At 34.1% G+C, this 21571-nt stretch overlaps 1 protein-coding gene across 1 annotated transcript; it reads left to right on the top strand.

Moving 5' to 3' along the window:
- The first annotated feature begins 224 nt into the window (after positions 1–224).
- On the top strand, positions 225–19637 carry LOC125676547 (uncharacterized). The gene is made up of 6 exons (XM_056160869.1): positions 225–289; positions 688–839; positions 958–1020; positions 2690–2794; positions 17605–18878; positions 19199–19637. Exons 1-6 carry the CDS (start codon positions 225–227, stop codon positions 19382–19384), a joined length of 1845 nt encoding a protein of 614 aa, XP_056016844.1. The 3' UTR covers positions 19385–19637.
- The last annotated feature ends 1934 nt before the right edge of the window (positions 19638–21571 follow it).

Below are 21571 nucleotides of genomic sequence, written 5' to 3' on the forward strand. Positions count from 1 at the left end.
TATGATCTATTTATTTTTTTCCTCATTCTTTTCTTCTTCCCTTTTGTTTGACCAACTTTTTCACTAAAACCTTCACGACTGACATAAACCCAAAACGTAAAATCGGCCTACGTTTATCTCAAGCTCTAGCTATTATGACGTCATATACATTTGGTTGCAAATGACGGTTCAATATTTCCCGATTTCGACGTCACCTTCCCTTGGAATAAACAAGATGATAAAACATGAGAAAACGACCATGTTTAACGATACTCTGCACACTAGTGCTTTTAATGCAGAAAAAGAATGGGTAAGATTTATTTATTTTTAAAACTTCAAATGCAGCTGGTGCATTGATTTCCAAATAATGAATAGATGAAATGTAGAAAATATTGAAAATTCTTTGTCGATCGTCAATCATGTAACCATGGTACCGAGAACGTTAAGACAAATCAGTGTGTGTAACGGAAATTAAGGCGTGTAAAGCAATGTTGTGAGCGAAACTGTGTACATGTATTGCACTGTTATAAGTGGCATAATTACAGAATTGTAATTTATAATTAGATCTACATTAATTTCATTCTCATTGTACTTACACTCAAAAAGTTTTCAACACACTAACTGGTTATATGATGTTCTAGTCCATCTTCAAAACTTTTGTAGATCTATATCATTGCGTGTATTACCTATTATACTGCGTTTCAACAGGCTATGTTATGACAATGACGCTGTTGAACTATCCGCAGTCCAGCACATTGGACACAAGTTATTTCATGCACTATTTGGTATAGAAAAATTACCCATCTGCGTTTTGTGTGGTGAAGATGAACAGCAAACGAATGAAAATATTGCCATTCCAGGTATGATTTTTAAAGTCTTCACAGTTACAAGTTTTATAAATAACATCTTCCTCATTATCATTTGAGAACATGTCATGTTTTCATGACTTAGTTGTGTCTGCTATCTCTCTTGTGACAGAAGCCACTGACGAGACTCCTCTGCACAATTCCATCCTCCCCTTGTCTTTCCAGTTGGCTCCAGGTAAACCTGCATGGTGTCTAGTTTTCCAAGTTTAACGTTTGCCTCATGGTGCTGTTTGGAGGTTTACGAAAAGTAAAACCAATCTATACCCAGCATATATGTTTGTCAACCATCTTCGTTGGTGATGGTGTTTGACAGGTAACGTATCTGTAGTGTTTTCGTTATATGTGAGAATTACCGAAGGACTTTTAAACTCTCTTGATACTGGTCACTGTCGTCCTCCTTGTCTCAGATACATACAAAAACAGCCTTGACATTGCTGTTAAAGACAATATTATATATATATATATATATATATATATATATATATATATATAAATATATATTTATATATATATTTATTTATTTTTTTGTAATTTTTTTTCCAACATGGACAGGTTGTTGATGATTAAAATAGTACTCAAATAATTATGGTATTTAACGTTGAGCTTCTGCTGGGTATGTGCTCTTTCATCATCGGAAATCCGCGGTCGGTCGTACTCCTCCAGATAAAAAGAGTGCGGCCGACTGTGGGTTTCCGACGATGGTGGTCTTTATTTGCGATTTTTTAAATCACAAACTCTGTGGTTTTATACCACGCATTATGGGTTCACTATCATCTGAAAAACTAAATCGTACAAAGGAAAATAGTGTAGTTACTTCGTTAGCAGATTATGTAAAAATTTTACACTTCTCACTCTCCATCTAGGTAATATCAGGACCGTTTCATTTCCTCATCATTATGACATGTAACGATGGGAATTATATCTATTACGTGTAAGTGATGATATTGTACTGCAAAGCAGATATAAAATGGGTTACATGAATTATGAAAATCTTAATTAGGCTAAACTAAGATTGTTTTATTTCATGATTTAGTACATTTAATCCAATCGTACTTCTTGCAACAATTGATTTTGAATCTGGTTAGTATGAAATAAGCACATATAGACCACGATTTTTCTGTTAAATTTTGTAATTCACGATATATCATGGATATAGTATAAATGTACAGTTTTATTTTGTTGTATTTTAAATTGTCGTTTTTACTGTGTGTCAAAACCGTAAAATGTACAAGTTTGCGAATATAGCCTAACCATAACATCTTAATCGAATTGACATAAAACTAAATTTATTGCGTGAAATCGGATATACACTTGAAACCGTGAAAATAAACAGGAGCGAATATAAAGCTGTGTCTTATTTATCTAGCAGCGAATATAAAGCTGTGTCTTATTTGTCTAACAGCGAATATAAAGCTGTGTCTTATTTATCTAACAGCGAATATAAAGCTGTGTCTTATTTATCTAACAGCCAATTTTATCTCGCAGGACCCAGTTGCGTGATGGTTAGTTAACCTAAAAGTTAGCTACCCATTAACTCTTACATCTTTATAGCATATATTAATAGTTAGTTAAACTTAACTAACTTTTGTGCAATTGGGCCCTGGTCTACAGGACCTGGCCTGGGTTTCTGGGGTGGGGGTGGGGGTTCGAAACTATATACTAAAAGTCTTAAGTCTGGGATTTTACTCAATTCGTGATCAGGTTTGTCTGTCCTTCTGTTGACTCAAGATAAAAAAAAAAGAAGTAATGTATTGCTTAACTTTTACCATCAAAGGTTATTAAGAAATATTACACAGAAGCAATCCGAGCCATCATTATCAATTGTTATATTTTCTGTCTTCCAGACGTTTGGCAGTATATCATCTACTTTGCTCTTGGTTGTCTTGGGTGTTTGCTTCTCTGCTCTGGTCTGTTGGCCATGCGTGGCCCCTGGAGATGGGTTCATAAAGGTAAGGACAATCTAGTACGTTTCAGATGCCTGTAGTGTAACATGCATTCTCCCCTGTCTATAAATACGAACTACATATATACATATTTATCTGTGAGGTTAGCAAATATCGGCGTTGTTTTTGTTTATACTTACAACATAATTGACAATACCACACAACTCAGGTTCGAACCTCTTTCAAGTTCAAAATTAATTCCCCTACACAACGAAAATAGTGAGGGAGGGGAGGGAGGCAACATTGTAGAAAATATGTGCCTCATACAAATTTTGCTACGAAACTGTCATCTGTCCCAATTATGACAATAAAAACCCATTTCATTCTAAATATTGTACATGTAATAAGAATTCTGATTGAAACAAATAACAAAGATAGGAACTCGCATGATTTTTTTTATTTGGAGGAAAGGTCCTTGTTTTTTGTTTTGTTTTGTTTTTGTTTTGTTTTTTATTGGGGGGGGGGGGGGGGGTATTGCATGATAATACACAGAAAAATACTTATAAGTAATATTACCTCTAAATATGAACATTTTATTTTTTTGTAAAAAAAAACAACAAAAAACCATGGTATTATGATAATTTTGTATGTAATTTTAACGACAGTCATTGATAAAATGAAACTAAGATTTCATCAGAATAAAGATTTCTGTTCTACTGAATATATACAATCTAATTAAAATCAGATCCTAGGATACGCTCACAATCGTGAGACGTCGCGCACGGTACTGGTGTTACTTTCATACGTGCATTAGAAAATGTTTCCGCTATGTTTACACAGTTGTATATTTTGTGGATTATTAAAGTCTTATACATCAATGGCAAGGAAAATATATAAATAATGATAATAGCTTATATAAAATATAATTTACACGCATTTCATTAGCAATAAATACACGCAGATGTCGTCATTTTTCGTTGTCCCGTGTTACATGAAATACGCATACGCTTTATCCACAGATTAATAAAATGATTGATTTTGTCCCAAATAACGTAAGAATTGGTGTATGATTGTGACGTCCTTATCTAAAAACCATAAACCAATTACTTTAAACATTTAATTCATAGAATTGATATAGTGACCTTAAAAATGGCAAATACAGTGCCTGTCAGTGGTGTCCCGTGTTTGTAGATAGACTGCAAATGCAAATCATCATGACCAGTAGCACGCCTAATACAGGGGGAAGTTGACTATCCTTGTTACATTTATAATGACATGTATCGTAGAGCACAATGTATACCAGTATTATAAATTTCTGAGTATATCCATGAAGTAGTATAGGGTTATTGAACTTATATCGGTGAATATTGGCACGAGTTGGCTGTGAAAATGCACGAGCTTGTGAGTGCATTTTGACAGCCAACGAGTGCCAATATTCACCTATATAAGTTCAATAACCCTTTTATTTTTTAGCTAAAGTATTTGGTTGTTAAGTTATATCCATTTTAACTCAAACTACTCCAAAATAGACGAGAATTCATCAATATTGCCAGTGTGCAATAACAGCATGCATTTCTTAGCTGTTCAATATTTAACCTGTCATTAATACATGAATCAAACTGATTTTGTAAATGGGGACATCATAATTTATGTACAGTAAAACATAATGCTTAAGTAAATATCAAATACCGGCTCTGTCAAATTCGGAGGACCGTCGTCTGCCATTTTTGCTTCTTTACGTCGTTACGGTAACGTCAATATTGAACGCTCATACTCGGAATGTTTCGGGCGCATACAATTTAGGCAATGTAAAGTTAGCGTTCAATAAATTCTCAGGATATTGAACGCTAACATTCTCTAGATTTTACGCAGATTTTATATTAGACTATTTATTAGCTATATAATAAATTGATTTTATCGGTGTCCAGTGAAATGTCCTTATTCTACAAATACCGAGCTTTTAAAACAATTCTACCATTTTATGTCTTATTTCTAAGCATTATCCCAACGCGAATATTTTAATGAATATAACTTACAGAAAGTACATAAAATTTACTATATAGAATATACAACATTTCATTTTATCCCGCGTCCATTTAGGAAAAGGAAAAGATACTTAATGTCCAAATAAATGTCCCATGTGATTTTGTCGCGCAATGACGCGACGTCAATGTACACAACCTACATCTAGCTAAAACGTAAAATGTTGCTTTTATTATTTTTGAATGATCTAAATTAAAATGATTTTTAAAAATAGTATACAAGGTATTTAAGCTATAGCATGTGTATCTCATAGATATGTTTTGCTCTAGATCTGGTACATATACTTTAATTGACTTTATCAAATGACAATTGTACAGACTACATTTTGTTGCATGTACTACTGTATGTCATCGTCGCAAACCACGGATTATTGTTTCATTCTATTTCACAAACATTTGTGAAATAGAATGAAACAATAACCCGTGGTTTGCGACGATGTACTGTATGTATGCATATAAAAATTCAACATTGAACAGATACACTTACGGTGTGTAAAACGTTGCAATATTATACAAATCTTGATTTATATACGAAACTCTTTAATCATATTCGATAATCTTGTTATTCATATATGAGAAAATTTTAATTATATTCGATAATCTTAATATCTATATGCGAAAATTTTGATTTATATTCGATAATCTTGTTATTTATTTACATTTGGTAACCTTGTTATTTATATTCGATAATTATATAAATCTCGATTTATATTCCATAATATTTGATTCGTATTTGATAATGTTGATGTACACATGCTAGATGTACGCATGGATTTAGTCATTATTGATTGTAGGTGAAATGCATAATTTCAAAAATTGATAAAAGAATTAGCTTCATTGACCATGACCTGACCTCGGATGTCTTAAATTTAACTAGAGGAGCTACTCTGCTAAAATTAAACTTTAATAAATATACAGCACTACCAGCCGTGAGACATTTGGCCTGAATTGAATAGTTGACCTTGCCCTAATATGCTGAATAAACCCAGTAGCAATGTCGAAGCTTGGGTGGCTGCCCTGTAATCCCCCATAGGCTGCTTAGCTAGCTGGATTAACAAGAGTGATACAAATTTTTTTTTTTTTTAAGCTAAAATTTGAAATACATACTTTTTTTTTTTTTTTTTTTTTTTTATGATTTCATAGTTTATTACTCATATTAATACCATCAGTAGTACAATAGCACAGGTACAATGCAATACATTGCAGAAAAAATATAGATACAAATTACAACAGTTTTATGAAATGTTCAATAGCATTTGTTTTCAATGCATAATTACTATACTTTATAACTTTACACCACAAAACTGTACACTTCTTGACATGATTTGATATGCTATATTCAGTTTCTTCAAGATTACTTAGTCTACAAAACATTCTATATTTGTATATCTTCAAAGCAATGAAGGAAATAAAGTTATTAAGCAGGCGTGTGCTTTGATTACATTCAAAATAAAAACCAATAACAATACTTTTCCATTGAATATTGACTTTGCACGCCAAAGACACCATATTCCAAACCAATGAAACATTTTTACACTCATATATAAGATGTCTCATATCTTCTGTTTCTAGACACAGAGAACATTTGTCAGAAGATTCTTTTTTCCATTTAAACATGTATTTTTTACAGGAAAGCAAATTATGCATCAGTTTATAATTAAATTCAGCAATATTTCTATCTAAAGCTAACTTGATTTTTTGTTGATAAATGTGTTTCCACATTTCTTTACTGACATTATATTCTTTGTGATATAAATTATGGTGCTTAGGTGATATAAACAATTTACTCAAAAGTATTTCATAGAAAAATTTACATTTTTGTTTTTCAACCGTACAATATTTATTAGTAAAATTGAAATATCTTTTATCTTTTATGTTTATAAATTTTGATTCGTATCCATGAATTTTCTCTCTTATGTATTTAAAAGCTGATTTGACTATTTTATATTCACAAAGTACATTTGCTTTTTTGCAAATTTCTTTGCTTATTTCATCAATGGTCTTAAAACCGCTATCATTGAACAAATCTTTTACATATTTAATATTTTTTATCCAATTTTTAAAATATATAGTCTTGCCATTAAACAAAAAATGCTTATTGTTCCAAATTGGTTCTTGTAATATTTCGTTATTGTTCATATTTTGCACATTAGGAATTTTTTTACATTGATTAAAGTAAATAAACACCTCTTTATAAAATTGTGGAAGTTTGGTAAATATATCAAAGTTCTTTAAATCAGTACAATTCATTTTCAATATATATTCTAGATTTACATTATAAGCTCTTAATAGTTTATCAAGGTGTGAACGTATAAAGTTATGACCGTCATTTTTTATAAGTCGCGGTATCCAGGCAGCTTTCAATGCGTGGAATTTAGTAAGTATATCTATTACTCCAATACCACCATCTTCTATTTTACCAATCAGTGTTTTTCTTTTTATTCTATCTTTTGACCCCCATAGAAAATTAAAAATAATTCTACATAGCTGTTTAATAAAAATTTCACTAGGGAGAGGTAGTATAGATGCAACATAAATGAATTTGCTTATGCCTAAAGTATTAATTATTTCAGTTTTACCAAAAATTGTAAGTTTTCTCTTCTTCCATGACTCAAACAGTTTTTGCATTTTTTCACTTTTATCAATCCAGTTTCTTTTGTAACATTCTTCTTTATCTACGCCAATATATATTCCAAGGCATTTTACAGATGATGTATTTACTTTTATTCCCTCAAGTTTTTCTATGTTACGATGCAACCTATGTGGACCTGTCAATATACATTCGGTTTTATCCACGTTTAGCTTTGATCCTGCATGTTTGGAAAATTCATTGATTGTTTTTAAAGCCTCATTTAAAGATTCTACACTTTTAAGAAATAGTGTCAGATCATCTGCATGATGAACATGTTTATACTCTTTACTAAATTCAGAGGGTTTAATTCCTAAAATTTTATCATTTTTCTTTATCTTTAAGGCTAGAATATCTGCGACAAATAGATATAGGATTGCCGAAATAGGACACCCTTGTCTTATGCCTCTCGACATGGGACATGTTTTTGAGATCCATCCATTGTTTTTTAATCGAAATAGCGGATTTTTATAAAGAATTTTCATCCATTTTATAAAATTATGTTTAAAATGATATTTCTCTAAAGTTTTAAATAAGAAGTTCCATTCTATTGAATCGAACGCCTTTTCGAAATCTAAAAATAGCAATATTCCGTCTGTTTCTGTTTCCTCACAATATTCGAATATATCTAAAATTACTCTAGCATTTTCGCCAATATATCTTCCTTTAATGTATGCCGATTGATGTTCATTAATGATATTTCCTACAACCTTTTGAAGTCTTCTCGCAAAAATAAAAGCAATTATTTTATAATCCGTGTTAGTCAAACTAATTGGCCTATAATTTTTAAGGTTCGTTTCATCTCCTTTTTTATACAGGAGGGAGATAACAGCAGTTCTCTGTGAAAAAGTCATTTGACCATTATCAAATATTACTTTTAGCGCTTCGTAAAATAGGTCTTTTATGTCATTCCAAAAATATTGGTAAAATTCGTTTGTAAGACCATCAAGTCCTGGAGATTTGTTCGTTTTTAGATTTGTTACAGCATCAGTGCATTCCTCAAGAGATGGAAACTGCTCACAATAGTTTGCATCATTCTCACTCAGTACATTTTCTAAATTAATAGACGATAGATAATTATCTATGCATTCATCTGATATATTATCAGACGAGTATAGACTTTTGTAGAAATCACACATAGCACCCAAAATATCGTTGGTGTTTTCTATGCGAGTATCTTCATTAACTTTCAATTCTTTTATGACACTTTGTTTCTGCCTACTTTTCTCTAAATTTAGAAAGAATTTTGAACATTTTTCGCCTTCCAGCATCCATTTTGATCGTGACCTTACGAAGGCACCTTTACATTTTTTGTCATATAACTTATCTAGTTCTGATTCTAGATTACGTTTTTTATTCATATCTATACTATAAGAATCAAGCTCCTCTATATCATTTATTTCTTTTTCTATTGATTTAATGCGATTTTTTATATTTAGATTTGATTCTTTCGAAAACTGAATAGAAAAATCCCGAGATTTTATTTTGAATGTTTCCCACTTATCTACTGGGTCTAATTCTTCATTATGTATCTCATCGATAATTCTATGAATTTCTTTTTTATAGTTTAAATCATTTAAATGGGAGTTATTAAGTTTCCAATATCCATTTCCCCTTTTATTTGCATCTATTTTAAACGTTATTTTTAATGACCTATGGTCAGACATTCTTTTCCCAAAGTTTGTACCTGGAATTTTTCGTATGATTATATTGTTTAAATCGAATGTAAAGTTTCTATTCAGAAATATATAATCGATTCTACTACTAGGGATATCCTCTGAATTACACCATGTATGACCTTTAAAAGTTGGATGTGTTGATTGCCAAGTATCATACAAATCAAAAGAACAAACAATCTTTTTAAGCTTCGACGTACTTTGGTCATGAAAGTTATCTGTTTTACAGTTAAAATCCCCGCATATTATGATATTGTCATCTTCTGTTATACCTTGTTTTTGCAGAAAATTGTTCAATTTTTTAAAGAATGTGCATCTTTCTTTTATAGTGTTTGGTGCGTAAATATTTACAAGTGAAACTATTTTTCCATGTATTTTTGCTTTTAAAAACAATCTTCTTCCGTCCAATGATGCGTGTTTTTCAATTATTTCTAGTTTTAATTCTTTTTTAAAAAGAATGCTAACACCTCTACTAAAAGGTGAATCACTAAAACAATGAACCGATTTACCGAACCACCTTGAGTCATATTTAAATATATTTTTCTCAATATAGTGTGTTTCTTGTAAAAAGATAATATCTACATTCATATCATTTAACCATGTATATAACTTAACTCTTTTTTCGTCCGAGTTTAATCCTCGAACATTTACCGACAGTATTTCAAACTTATCCATTTAGGCTATAATTTGAGGAAAAATACAGTAATATGTAAATACATGTATATGTATATAAGTTGAAGAAAGTTTGCATATCTATAAAATTGCAAAAAAAAAATATAAAAAGATAGTTTTGTATAAGTTGTAGATATCTAATTCCATTGTCCAGTTTCAGTCCGTGAATCGCAATATATGATTGTTACCTATCCGTTGTCACTGGTTGTGGCGTATTGACAGATTGATCACATTCTTTTTTTGAATTAACACTATTTTTTGTGTTCCTGTTTCGGGAGTTTCGTCCAGTTCTCGGCTTTTTAGCATCGTTCTTTTGAATGCTGCTGAGCATGTCTGAGATGTTCCTCTGGTCCGACAACTGAGTGTTCCTGGGGACGGATATTGATCGACTCGGGGGTCTGTTTTCACAAGCGATTTTGTGAGTAAGCTTACCCATGATATTTTTGCCGGGCCATTTATTGTGATCTGTGTTACAAATTTGAATATTTATTAATCGTAATCAGGAACAGGGTGCAAATTTACATATATGGCGGAATGGGTCGCGTGCAATTTTTTGTGGGGAACTGGGGAGGCGGCCAGTTTGACTACCAACGTAGGGGCAACACAGGGGGCCCTATGTGGACATAGGTGCCTGGACCTGAACGGGTGGTCACGTTCTAAGGGGGAAGAGATCTCTGCGCATCTCACCTGTTTCCTGCGTGCTACCTGGTTTAAAGATCACGTACAGAGCAAACTGTGGACCCTCCTACAGTTTCCAACATGCACCAGCCTGTAGCATTCCCTAGGAGGTGGATGTGAGCACAGGCACCAGAACGGTGGATATATATAGCGTGTTAGATCTTATGTACCCCCCCCCCCCCTTCCAATGAATGAAAGATATATACATAAGTCACATATTAAATGAATTGAATGTCAAAATCTTGTTAGAGTATCAGTGACGTGTTGAACAACCTCACTGTTGTATTTAGGACCCAGGTGATCTCTGGCGGGTGTGAGCGATTGCCCCTGGAATATTTCGCCCACATGCGTTGGTACTCCAGAAGAGTGGAGGAAGCCCCCCCCCCTCTCTCTCTCTCTCTCTCTCTCGTAGAGTAAAATAAAATAAATTCGCACATGAATATCAAGATTTCTCACATATAAATCAAAATTTCCGTCCGCATATAGATATCAAGATTATCGAATACAAATCAATATGAATAACAATATCATTAGATCAAAAGTTCAACATCTGACAAAAAAATCTAAAGTCACACGGTTTTCACGAGACCACCCCCTCAAAACTAAATATGATATATATTGAAACTAACCGATTCGCAAGTAAAACATACGAGTATAAATAACACTCTGTATACCTTTTCTACTGTTTATTCAGAAATGAAAGTGAACATTAAAACGTTAAAATGTAATATTATTTGGAAGTTTTTAACTCTCACTTCAACTCACCGTGGTTATTATTATTATTCATTTATAAAGCGCAAAACTACATATACTTTCTATGCGCTGGTTGTTGTTTTTCCCCCACTAGAGCGTGATCGATGTAGATCGATGACAGAAACGTACGGGAGTTTTTAACCCCCCCCCCTCCCCCCTTCCGTGTTTGGCATTAATAAAAAGTATTAAAGACAGCAATGATTATTAAACATAGAGACTTGAGCAAGTCTATATATACCCTAGAAAAAACCAAAACTGATTTTTTTTTACTGTGTTCAAATATCTCAGAGGTCATATTCATAAGAATTGCAAGCCTTATTTCATGGGATGGTTACCTGTAAAATGCGAAACGAAATCGAAAGGAAACGAAATCTACCGAAGCAAAACGAAACCTACCGAAACGGGTACCCTTATTTCATACGACATGCCTGCTGTTGTAGGCACGGTGAAATAAATACAGTACGTATACTTTGGAGTATTTCTAAGAATTCATAATTTTTATGAATGTACACTATACACGTACAAAGATTTATTTTCAATTTTTAAACATTAAATCATGCATGTGCTTTAGTTATGATATTACAGCTTGGAGATAATGAATTTGTTTAAAATGTGACGTTGCTTTGCCACAATTTATGACGTTACAAGTGTAACGTAAAGTGACACCAGTACCGTGCGCTTAGTGTATAATAGGATCTGACATAACCCCATAGGGGGTCATGTCTGCATGACCTTTCGCTTAGAATATTCATGAGAACTATCAGCCAGTCAGATTGCGCCATACAGACAATGATGGCTATTTAGGCGGTTCTTGGCAATTCGTAAACAAAGTGCTGTAATCTCTCTCAAACGAAGTTTATTCCACACTTTAAAATTGTATATTCTCGCATAACGAATTTTAAACTTTCGCAATAATGCCTAATCTATACAAACAACAAAACGTACGATATGAAATACACCCAAATTAAATTAATTGTGAATTCCGATTTATGTATGAATAGGGATGGGTACGATTTGAATAGTTTTACTTTTAAAATAACGCGAGGAATATAACGCCAGTTGACGTAAACGGTGCATTGTGACGTCGCATCTAGCTGCGATATGTTTTCTTTCAAAACAAGCAATCGCAACAATTTTCCCATCGTCGGTTACCCACGGGTGCTTCTGTTCGATTATCTCCATCATCACAATAAGTACGTGTGCAAGTTGTGGTTGGTACATACGCTCGTAAAACAAAGGAAATGCCATGTAACAGAGTGATTTTCCACCACCAGTTCTCAGGGAGAGGAACACATCCCGATTATCTAAAAGACTACTAATTGCCTTTTCCTGTTGAGCACTTAGCTTTTCCACTTCAAAAACTTCTCCGACTTAATGGCGATTCCATACTTGATTGTTTTCCGAATATCATTTTGAAAGGTGTTACGTGATTGGTCGGGCTCTCCAAGTAAAGTTTACTCGGACGTGATTTGATTGGTTACCCCCGTCATGCATAATTAATGAGAAACGAGCAAAAATAGCATCAGACAACCACGGGTATGAGGGAGCGTGAGTGGACTCAAAACCGTGGTTTGCGACGATGCAATTTTCCTTGAATTGTGAACACCGACGATTTCAAAGCCGACGCGCTGATTGGCTGATATAAACTTCATCTGAACATGACCCCTAATCGGGTTATGTCAGATCTACTTAAGCAGAGTATACGGCTTGAATCTAAGAAGTCTGATTTTAATTAGATTGTGAATATATTTAGCATTGTATATATAAATCATTTTTTAACGGGAAGATGATAACGTAATTTTGCTTCATTTAGAGCCTCTGGATATAGGTTTTCAAACACGAATATTAATATCAAAAGTTTATAAACCTTTAAAGTTATATTTTTCTGCCATTGAAATAGTTAGTCACAACTTTGCAGCAAAAAAATTCGACACCAAACTGACAGCTAGTTTTGCTATAGGAAAAGTTACAGTTGACTTTTTATTTTTGTATACCGGTATATTTCATGCTTAAAACGACAAATATTTCAGATCAAGTAAAATTGACGCCTGTCATTTTCCAGATTTCGGCAGTCGATACGTGACCCACTCTTGGTTTGGCATCGTGTCGAGTACTGCCAACTGCTTTTTAAAAGCATCATTGACATAAAAATTCAAAACTCTATCAGACACCTTCTGATAAAGAAAAAGAAATACCAATTGAAATTCGCTACTTTCTCCGTATGGTCTGTCTGTGTGTAGGGTCTCCCATGATTCGTGGTTTGATATGATTATTCAACGAGTTGTGCGTACACACAATAAGTTGAATATAAATCATATCAAACCACAAACCATGGGAGGTTCTTTTTATCACATGTTAACCCCGCCCACCCCCGGTTATTCCTCTACGTTACTGCATTGTTGGGAATCTTAATTCCTGACACTACGTAAAAAATTACGTTTACAGTGTAACAATTCAAAATGTAATGAGTGATATCCACTGCATAAAGGAGTAAACATGTGATAAATTACAATATTAAATACCATTTGGCAAACTTCGGCAGATTCTGGTAGCCTACACGTACATCTAACCTCGGATGTATGACGTGAATTGATATGTAGCCACGCCTAAGATTTGTAATGCGGTTGTCTATGTACTCTCCCGGAAAAAACTGCCGAAAGTAGTTATGAAAATGACTATTTCAAATGAATTTTTTGAGTTTGCCTTAGAAAACTGCCCTCTATTTCGAGAAAAAACATAATTTAAAAAAAAAAGTTACAAGAGTGTTATATATGATAAAATGGACTGTATTTCGTGGGAGCTGTCAGTAGTTCCAGTTGATCAATGACGTTAAACATGTCGTTATACTATATCACTGTATATGTACTATGGTGGAAAACATCATACATCCGAGGTTAGATGGAATCGCCCGAGGTGATCCGAAATTATATTTCCCCAGACAATATGAGAAGACTCTGATTTCATATGAATTCTGGCAAATATTTTGAACACAGAATCTTATCTATGTTGTGATCTAAATGAAAAAAATATTCGTCGACCTTCCAACCTGTTAAACAGATATTCTTTAAAACTTGGTTTCTATAAACTTTGCAAAGTCAGCTGAAAAATATTCTTACAAAAATTGATATTCAGAATGACATACAATGTAATCAAAATTATCAATTCGTTGCAAATTCCAAAAACATGCAATTCAGAAACAATATTCAAAATCAACATTTTTTCTGTTAGAAGGTAAAACAAATTCAAAAGCATTTTAATATATAATCGTTGACTGGGGTTGAGGGCAACAGTAATTATGCGAGTTCCCGAGGGGCGGAACTATTGCCCAACGTAAAAAATATATGCCATGGTCAAAATTTCCCCTTCACCATAACTATAATTATTAGACTCTATAAGACAAAGACATATCTACTCGTAAAATCGAGGTCAAAATTTTGGCCCAAGTTCGTTTGTCAATGTTAACATTTGTCCTTTACTAATCTTTGATATAAATTTTAAAATGAATACATGACAAATGGTGATTTTTAACTTTAGATTTGAAAATTAGTAACGGGCACATTGTACAACAGTGTTTGCTTACTAATCAATACTAGATATCGCTATAACGTTACGTTATTGAGTATAACTTGTGTGGCTTAATTTACGTGTTCACTTAATAAAAGAATATCGGGACACAGATTTCAAATTAATAATGGTGGTAACCAACTTCTTTACAAGCATTTTAATGCACCGGGCCACTCCATCTTGTCCATGAGGGTAAGGATTTTGGAAAAAATTTACCATCACACAAACATTCCAACATTAAGCACCCCTTTTCGTAGACAATGAGAAGATCACTGGATCAGGACCCTAGGCACTGCATTTCCATATGGATGCAATGATAATGTATATGAGGTGGGAAATTTGACTAGTCCACAATACAAGGAAATAACGTGAATGTGATGGGACTCTTTCCCAATACCCAAAGACGGAAACGCAATCATGGACATATAAAAGATCAAGAATAAATGATGTCACGTTTGATTCACTTTTGCCTTACGTCAACAGACAATTAGGTCCACATCATATTCGTACAAAACTTTACTCTGTTCCATTCAGAGTTTTACACACGTCATTTGAAGAAGCTACAGCTAGTCTATACTTTAATTTTTCAACACCTGAATACAGACTGAACTCTATTATTATGGATGTTGCCTATCACAGCCTCTATAAACCAGCACGGGTCGTGTATGATATTCCTTTCAAATCATGCCGCCAGTTCCTTAAGCTCAAATTTACAAACAAAGGAATAGATATACCGTCAACATAAGCAACATTCTTCGTCATAAAAGGGTTCAGTCGTGTATTCCAACTTATTTCAAGTTCAAGTTTACACCCTGTATTTCCTACAGCTATACATCTACTATTGCATCCAAACTTTTTAATTATAAACAAACTTTGCAGTGCCTAAACCATCTTATACGTAATCCACCAACTTGTTCTTGTTCTTGATCTTCTTTCCACTATAGTCCAGCTGGACATGTCATTACTGGTGATGTTGATATAGTTGAAAATGAGGACCTCAAATCACTTATTCTAAAAGGTCCTAAATACAGAGATCCTCGGGGTCTTTTAATTGGCGACAGAACTTCATCTCTATTATGAATTCTGTCAAAGATTATGCCAGACGATGGGCTAAATATGAAAAAGAGGAACTTGATATATTGTCAGAATGGGTTAAAAGCATAAGAGGAATATTAAAATCCCGCATTAGACATATCAAAACAAAAGTACGTACCATCTATCCTTCTGTGTTTAGTAAACTAGAAGTGATAAAAGAATTAGATAGGTTACATGAGGAATATGTTTTGGTTCCAGTTGAGAAAGCTAGTAACAACATTGTCTTTGTTTGTAAGACTCATTATTACAACTGTATTTTAAACGAACTTGGCATTAATTCCACTTTTGGTAATCGTACTTATACTCCAACTGCCCTTTCAAAAGATGAAATTCTTCAAAACCATGCTTCAGTTTTAGACACATTTAATATGAGTTACCGTACCTATACTGGATTCCTAAACTACATAAAAACCCTTACAAACAAAGATACATCGCTGGATCCAGTAATCGCTCTACCAAGCCCCTATCTTTGCTCCTCACAAAAATATTAACAGCTGTGAAGGAGAAACTTCAAACTTACTGTGCGACTTCATATGCCAGAAGTAGTGTTAATCAAATGTGGATTCTAAAAAATTCTAAAGAACGTTTAGTAAACTTGAAATCGCAGAATTTTTCAGAAATCAATAACATTAAAACCTACGACTTTTCAACACTATACACGACCATTCCTCACGATTAATTAAAGACTAAACTTTTTGATATCATAGACAGTTGCTTCTTCAACAAAAATGGAAAACTGAAATATTCATATCTAGTGATCAGTCATTCAAAACCTTACTTTGTTAAACACCACTCTAATTCCACGCACAAGTACTCTGAAGTTGAAATAAAAAATATACTAGGGTTCCTCATTGACAATATATTCGTGGTCTTTGGTGATCAGGTCTTCCAACAGTCTGTTGGAATTCCCATGGGCACGAATTGTGCTCCTTTGTTAGCTGACCTGTTTCTATATTCATATGAAACAGAATTTATTTAAAAACTTCTACGTGAGAAGAAAAAATCTCTTACTGTGGCCTTCAATTCGACATTTAGATTTATCGATGACGTTTTGTCTATTAACAGTAATAACTTTCATTCATATGTCGATTTGATATATCCCTGTGAGCTCGAAATAAAGGACACCACAGAGTCGTCCACTTCTGCTTCATACTTAGATATTTTATTGAAAGTAGACATTAACAGCAAACTGACAATTCAACTGTATGACAAACGGGATGATTTCAGCTTCTCCATCGTCAACTTCCCATATTTATGTAGCAATATTCCATTATCACCTGTATATGGTGTTTATTTATCTCAACTGATTCGATATGCAAGAGTTTGTTCTGCGTATAGTCAGTTTTTAAATCGAGGTAAGCTACTGACAAACAAAATGATGGTAGAGGGGTTTCAACAGTCTCGATTGAAGTCATCATTTCGCAAATTCTATGGTCGTTATAACGATCTAGTTCGTCCATACAACCTATCATTGGGTCAAATCTGCCGTGTTTCATACCGATTGTTAAGCCGTTCTTGGCACACTGATTTTGACTGCGGATAACTCCGTTTACCTGATCAGGATATAGGGCTCACGGCGGGTGTGACCGGTCAACAGGGGATGCTTACTCCCCCTAAGCAACCTGATCCCACCTCTGGTGTGTCCAGGGGTCCGTGTTTGCCCAACTATCAATTTTGTATTGTTTGTAGGAGTTATGAGATTGATCACTGTTCGTTATCTTCGCCTTTCACAAGTTACATTGAATAATTCACAAAGTAAAATTACAGGTAAAGTTGAGATGAAGGAGAAAGGTACTGCAACCAAGAGGAAAACACCAGCTACCTTTGCCTTTCTCCTGAAGGAAGAACGCGTTACAGGGACTACAGCATCCATCGTGAAAAATCAGCACAGGCGACACAAAGGAGCATCGAAAATTCAAATGTTGTTTAAAGGGCGCCGGGATGTTCCCGTGAGTGTTTTAGATGCTCGACTGCATAGAAGCAGTTATCAAAAATGTAAACAAGAAATCAAGAAAGGTAAAAGGTCGGGTAAAACAGCGCTGGAAAAAAAATTTCCAACACGTTACCCTTCTCGTGATCTTGATGTTCTCCTGTGCGTGAAACCAAGCTGCCAGAAGCATAACCATAGCAAGGTTAAATTTCAAACGGAATCGCAAATGGAGAAAGTAAACACTACACATCGTCATAATGAAACTGCAGCGAACAAATCTAGACAGAGCATCCAGAGGAATATTCAAGTAGACGATATAGGCTGCCTAACAGAACTAGGAACGCCCCTGCATTCTTCAACTTTCGTCCATTGCAACTTGAGTCACAACGGATCATTTATGGAATCCTTTGTCGATACACTTTCACGCGACGAGTTAGAATCTCGGGTGAAGATTATAGACCCGTGTGACAATCAAGAAAACACGTCACAACGTTTTCAATATGTTAAAGAGTTGGAAAGACCATCGTTTGAGATTCACCATGCTGATATTTCGTCTGGGGAGCTTACATCATTCCATGACCACGTTGCAATGTCGCACGATGAGACATCTAGTGACGAGAAAAATGGATCAATAGAAAGCACATCCTCTTTTGGTCGAAATGCGTCTACCAGTTACCCATCAGTCTATAATCCCGTAAACATGGAATCATCTCTGAATGCCAGCGATACTAGTTTTAGTGGCTTTTTTAATTCTTTTCAACATTTAGCACGCAGGTCTCCTACGTATGTGCGAAATGCACTGGAAAGAACAACAAGTTCTGCGAGAAACCTAGTTTTACAAGCTGGTCGCAGTGCAAGGTACGTTGGAAGGAAGACAGTGGAAGGAGCAAGTGGTGTGGTTCAAAGGACAGGATACAGCACGGTCGTCTTTATTGCACAAACTGCAGACGATGTTCTTTACGTCATCGAATGTGCACGTAGTGGAAGAAGATGCGTGGTAAGAAGAATCCATAGGAATAAAACATCCCTACTTTGTGACGCTGTAAAGGAGAATTTAGACTGGGATGTGTATGACTACTTGCGAGTGTTCGATGACTTTGGCGATGAAACGGTGAGTAATATACAACTAGATTTTTAAAATCTCCGTGAGACTATTCGATTTTGTTTGCGTATTTCAACTTTCTTCTTGAATGTCAAATAATGATATGATCAACAAGCTGTGGAACAGAGACAATCCAGATTATTAAAATACACCGTTCAACTGGATTCAAATGTCCGAAATCAGAAATATACATAAAACGAAGTGCATGCGACACGCCTATTAAATATTTCTGTATTTTCATATGTAAAATCTAAAATACTTCTTAAAGACTGATTTCTGGTAAAAGTTATGAAATCTTTGTTCTAAAATATGTGGGTTTTTTTATGCAGAATACGGCGCTACATCTCGTCGCTGCTGTGGTGGTCAAGTCCGCAATTGACAAAGCTCGTTCCTGTGTAAATCGCCAGCTGGAGGATCACTCGTCTTCTTTCCTATTCAACGACAGCTTCATATCGGTGCAGGACAACAAAAGTTTGAATGCTTGCAGTGATTTTTCATACGACTGTTTGATTTGATTTATATATTTCACCTGTTTTAATAGCGTGATCAATTTGATTTACCGAACAACTACAATGTATTACGTATACATTGAACCGAGATCATGTGACTCTTCAAGATTCTTATAGTTTGAATCAGGTGAATATTTGTATTTGAGCCAATCTGAAAAAAAAAAGATCAGTGGTTGTAGAGAGATTTTGCTAGTATATATTTGATAAATTTTGTTTTTAGGAAAATATTTAATAGATTGAAATAATAAAGAACAAGCGTTCAGAGAAGAGACCATAGCATAACACAGGTCTCAAACCAACCAATTGGAATAGTTTTTCTTTAAATATTAAAGGACGTCAAAGTATGGGATGCATGGAATGATATTCTGCTACTAAGCATGTATTTTGTGTGACGTCATGATGCAGTAGAAATTCCTTCTTCTTAGAAAACCCAAGAAAAACTCAGCACAAGTTTAGCTTAAATATGGAAAAGGTATTCTCTACCCAGAGTTTCGTGCGCTACTCACACTACACGTGTAAATGAAGTTTGCGTAATGCGCCCTCTGGTGAGAGAATGATGGAAAAGGATGAGCACGTGTATCAAGCAACTATATGTATGGCGCAAAACGTTGCAATGTTATACAAATCTGGATTTATATTTGATAATCTTGCTATCTGGATTTATATTTGATAATCTTGCTATCTGGATTTATATATGATAATATTGCTATCTGGATTTATATTTGATAATCTTGCTATTTGGATTTATACATGTATTTGATGATTTATATTCGATAATCTTGTTATATTCGATAATATTGCTACATGTATCCTGATTTATATTCGATAATCTTGCTATCTTGATTTTTATTCGATAATCTTGCTATCTGGATTTATATTCCATAATCTTGCTATCTGGATTTATATTCCATAATCTTCATATTTATATGCGAAAAGTGATTTATATGCGATAAGTCTTAAATTATATGCAGTATGATTTTCTCATATGCAAAACAATATTAATGTTATAGAATATATAGAAAGATTTGTATTTAACATTGCAACGCTTTACACGCCATATTTATATAGATTACATTCTAATAGACAAACCAGAATATCTCTCTACTTGACACTATCGCTAGTCGAAAATATATCATGCAACATGGTTACTCTTGAAATATAAACCATGCTGTATGAAGTTGAGGCCTCGATCAACCAATCATGATCAGGTCCGTATTGTCACGAGTAGATCTCATCAAGACAATGATTATAATACGATATACAAATACTGACTCGCCTCTCCAATGACTTTCGATTGGGTTTGGCAGTCCAATTGTATACAAAGAAAGCAACGGTGTGTGTAAATTACTGAAGGTCTGGGTGTGCACAAAGCTGCAAGACCAGATACAGTTTCGACTAGATTCCTACATGACTTTGCTTCAGATCTTATGTAATAGTGTGGGTTGTATAGGTAAAAACAATTTAACACAACACCAATGGTAGGGTTCAACATGAGAGTTTGTATTCTTTTCTAATTAGCTCTATGTGTGACACAGAGCCAACTTTCTGGTCAGGTCCAGAATATTCTATATGCTGGTAATAAATAGTCAAAATGTACTGCGAAAATCTTCTAGAAAACACTTCTATACTCTTAGAATACAATTCAAAATATGAACAATAGCAAAGAGAGGGAACTTAGACAACCAATGAAATTGGAGAGTTCTATATTCTATAAATATTTACATGGTGCTATTACTGGCCATTATGATCTCATAATCTATAAATAACTTTAGAGATATTTGCATATACTATCAAGTTGTACATAAAATAAATTAAAAGCAAAGATACTTTTGTCATGTACTAATCTTCATAATCTAAATAATGAAATAATATATTTACTTTAGAAAAACATCACCCTGTCACACTTACAACTTGCACCAATCATGACAAAGTTGTTTCAACTTTCGCTTGATACGAGAGACGTACCAGGTGTCTGAAGCCAATCATCTATTGTCCTTTTTTTTAAGAAAGGAGAGTGACACCTAACCCCAACCTACCATCCAATCTCCTTAACCTAGCTCTGTTTCATGTAAGTTATTGGAACATACAAATGTACACTAAACAGCCAAATCATGGACCATCATGACAGAAATCACATACTGGCGGACCAACAACACGGTTTCAGGTCGAGATGACCATTCGAGTCTCGGTGAT

This window comes from Ostrea edulis, chromosome 3 (genome assembly GCF_947568905.1).
Source record: "Ostrea edulis chromosome 3, xbOstEdul1.1, whole genome shotgun sequence".
Classification (NCBI taxonomy): Eukaryota; Metazoa; Mollusca; class Bivalvia; order Ostreida; family Ostreidae; genus Ostrea; species Ostrea edulis.